This window comes from Protomyctophum parallelum (genome assembly GCF_964188405.1).
Source record: "Protomyctophum parallelum genome assembly, chromosome: 13".
NCBI classification, from domain to species: Eukaryota; Metazoa; Chordata; class Actinopteri; order Myctophiformes; family Myctophidae; genus Protomyctophum; species Protomyctophum parallelum.
The window spans coordinates 48,705,856-48,709,469 of NC_139708.1; the positions used below are offsets into that span (position 1 = coordinate 48,705,856).

Below are 3,614 nucleotides of genomic sequence, written 5' to 3' on the forward strand. Positions count from 1 at the left end.
TCAAAATGTACAAGACAATCTCTACTATTAAAGTACAATCTTCTACATGAATTAAATACAAAGTTTACCAAGGTCCAAGGTTGTAATAAACGAATACATACAGTACTATACAAGTACAGATACTGAGTGGAAAATACTTGTAGGTTTTCATACTGGAAAAACTACTCTAAACAAGTACACAAAAAAAACAGCATATTTTAAATTTTCCTAAAATACCCATACAGTAGACTATACATATCTTGAGAAGTCAAATAACTTAGCTGGGTTTCTTTTTGGGGGGCATCTTCTCAGACATGTGTCACAATATAATAATACACACTTTAATCCTATCGTGTAATTGTTATTTCGGTGAGCACCATTTCAACCCTCTCTTTCTCATCATTCCGCACACACTTTTCTTTTTGGTACCACCCACTCGCCCCAACATGTCCAACAGTACCACCCACCCACCCAACAAGTCCAACAGTACCACCCACCCACCCAACATGTCCGACAGTCTCACCTCTGTGTTCTCCGCGTTGGCCCCACCGCTAGAGGTCAGCGCCCAGGCCTTTCTTCATCCTGGTCAGGCGAACCTCTTCCATCAGCTCTTTGAGGTACTGTATCTCCCGGGCCATGGACTCGGCCTTCTCCGTCAGTTCAATGTTCTTCTTCTCCAACTCGCCGTACTCCACGCTCAGCTGCTCGTGTTCCACCCGCTTCTTCTGGCGGTATCTGGTGGCCGCCGTCTTATTCTGCTCCATCTTTTTTAATTTCTTCTCCTTGACAGGCCTCGTCGCGGGAGCCAGCCTTTCTTCTTTCATCGTCGCCGCCGCCGCACCCCTGGGGCACTTGACTCTGACACTGGAGGAGGTGCTGGGGGGAGGGGAGGGCGGGCCGAGTCTGGATTTGGGGTCGGGGTAGGGCCTGCTTCTATGGGACTTCACTGGGTCTGGGCCGGGGGGAGAGGAGTAGACGACCTCCGGTCTGGTGGTCACAGTGGTCGTCAGGGTGGTGGTGGTGGTGGAGATCTCTCGTTTAGGGGCTAGCACGAGGACAATGCGGGTGGGGGACAGCGACAGGACGATCCTGGGGACCTGGGGGACTATGGTGGCCACGATGGGCTTCACTTCACAACACTCCGCCACGTCCACCTCGCTCCCCAGGTCCAGAGTGTATGTGGGGGAGGGGGGAGGCGAGTGGACGGGGGAGGGAGACGTGGAAGAGGAAAGAGGAGCAGGGGACACGGGCTCAGATTTGATCTCCAGCTCCTCCTGGGCCTCTGGGACGCTGTAGTCGTCCCCCCGTCCGTCCAGAAGGGACACAGAGTCCACCGCGGAGAGGACAGAGAGACACGCGGGAGGAGTCTCAGTGGACGGAGTCTGAGGAGGACTTGGCACAGAGGGTGTGGCGAGGTCCACAGGCGCAGGGAGGGGCAGGGAGTCCAGGTCCATGGGACAGTCCAGGTCCAGGGACTCCAGGAGGCCTTGGGGAGAGCTGGCCTTGGGGAGGGGCAGGGAGTCCAGGTCCATGGGACAGTCCAGGGCCTCCAGGAGACCCTGGGGAGAGCTGGGAGCGTCGTCATGTGGACTGCAGGGACCAATGAGAGTGTCCAGGTCAAACTCACTCAGGTCCATCCGCTCCGTCATCCAGTCCAGGTCGCAGAACGCAGCCTCTGTGGAACGGAAGCAATAAGAAGATCAGTCCAGTTGAATTGTGCTTTTTTTTTTACTTACATTTTTATTGATTTTCAAGACAAAAAGACAGAAGAAGAATTGTGCTTTTAATGTATACCTTTCTAGTTTGTCCTACTTTATTTATGATGCATCTTTTTGTGAAAATTCAATAAAAAAAAGATTCTTGAAAAGTTATGTTTCCAATTAATTAAGTTACTTTGCAATTAAGTGGAAATATGCACTTTAGTGTTAATTACAAAGCTAACCTTTGTGTGGTTTCATTAGGGTATTGGCATTCATGACTAAGTGCGAGACTGATTTCAGTGATTTGTGATTGTCAAGTATGTTCACTTTTTTATTTTTATTTTATTAATCACCTTTGTCGTTATCATCATCGTCCATGCCGGCAGCCTGGGAGGTGCGCCCCAGCTGGTCGGGATGGCCCAGCCATGCCAAGGACAGCATGTCCGAATCGGGTCCCGCCTTGTCTTCTTCGTCTCCGAGGAGGAGGAGTGGGGTCGGCGGCGAGGGAGAAGGGGAGTAGAAGGGAGGAGGAGACGACGAGGAGGAGGAGGAGGAGGAAGGAGGTGTCAACGAGGAGGAGGAGGAGAGGGACGAGGTGGGCGAAGAAGAAGCAGAGGCAGAGGAGGAGGCAGAGGCTCCGCCTCTGGGGCGTGGTGGCCCTTCGTCTTCCTGTTCAGGGTGGAGATGAAGGAGCGCCTGGCCCATGGGGTCAGCCATGGGACAGGCAGATGGAGGTCCGTAAAGAAGGGCCTCCATGTCGCCCAGGCCAAACCGTGAGCTTTTCATCGTCGTGGTCATAGTGGCTGTTGTCGGTCACGAGGAGCGACAGCGCGTCTGGGAACGTGTGGGACTCTTTTGTGCTGTCGCCTACAGCAGGTTTCAGGGATTCCACGAAGGACCTGTGTGTGTGTGTGTGTGTGTGTGTGGGGGGGGGGGGATATAAAGGCAGTACAGAGAGGATTATTATGAGATTCATCTCGTATTATTAGGGTGTAACGACACTGTTTTAGAGATGTTAATACAATCAGTACATTTGTGTAAATAATAACACAAAGTGTGTGTGAGGATTTAAGTTGTATTTCCCCGCCACCTGGTCATGTTTGAGCCCCCCCCGTCCCCCCATCCATCCCTGCATTTCACCTGCTTTACACAATGTGAGCCTCGAGTCTTGTGACTCTTACGTCAATGAATGGCCTGTCTGTTTCCATAGCAACTGGGCTGGGGGGAAAGTCCCACTACGCCCCACTCCCCTCCCCTCCCCATCCCATAATAACAACAACTGTCAATTTGGGTCATTTTTGTCCTGCTCCTCAAACACGCCTACTACACAAAGCCGCCATTTTGACCAAAAATGTGGAAGCGAACCATTTTCTAACTGCCACGTTGGCACCTAAAAATAATAATAATAATAATTAAAAAAATGACAAGAGTCCATTATAGCCTCTCTTTGTCGAGGGTGAGAGACAATGGAACATGTATAACACCACGTGTTCATCAATGTCATTAGAGTCGAGTAGCCTTAAATAATATATCCGCCTATTAAGCCTAAAACAACAATATGTCGCTATACTCACAAGCCTATATATATATAAATACAACGATCATCATAAAAACACCGACATTAATCGTTTATTAATATGAAAAGGTGACTTTGGAGCTCGACATTCGACATTCTATCTTCAGTGGGCCTCGCTATAGTCTGGATGCAAATGCATATTAATGGATCATGTTATGGGGAAGAAAAAATAAACTTTAAAATGTGTATAATACTCACGTCATTTTGATAAAGAGAGAGTAAAGCTCAGTGCACTGGTTGGATGCACTGTGTTGGTTGGGCGGCTGCGGGACGCGGCACACACGTTTACACTGCCATTTCTGCGATCAGCTCTTTAATGTGGCGTAAAAGAAGATATTATAATACTCCGTGTTGTAAAA

At 49.5% G+C, this 3,614-nt stretch overlaps 1 protein-coding gene across 1 annotated transcript; it reads right to left on the reverse strand.

The window, feature by feature from the left end:
- Window positions 1–461: 461 nt before the first annotated feature.
- On the reverse strand, window positions 462–3,614 carry LOC310869151 (cyclic AMP-dependent transcription factor ATF-4-like). The gene is made up of 3 exons (XM_083779756.1): window positions 3,454–3,614; window positions 2,033–2,578; window positions 462–1,654 (listed from the first exon to the last, which is right to left on the reverse strand). The coding sequence occupies exons 2-3, from the start codon at window positions 2,475–2,477 to the stop codon at window positions 531–533; spliced, it is 1,569 nt and encodes a 522-aa protein (XP_083635882.1). The 5' UTR covers window positions 2,478–2,578; window positions 3,454–3,614; the 3' UTR covers window positions 462–530.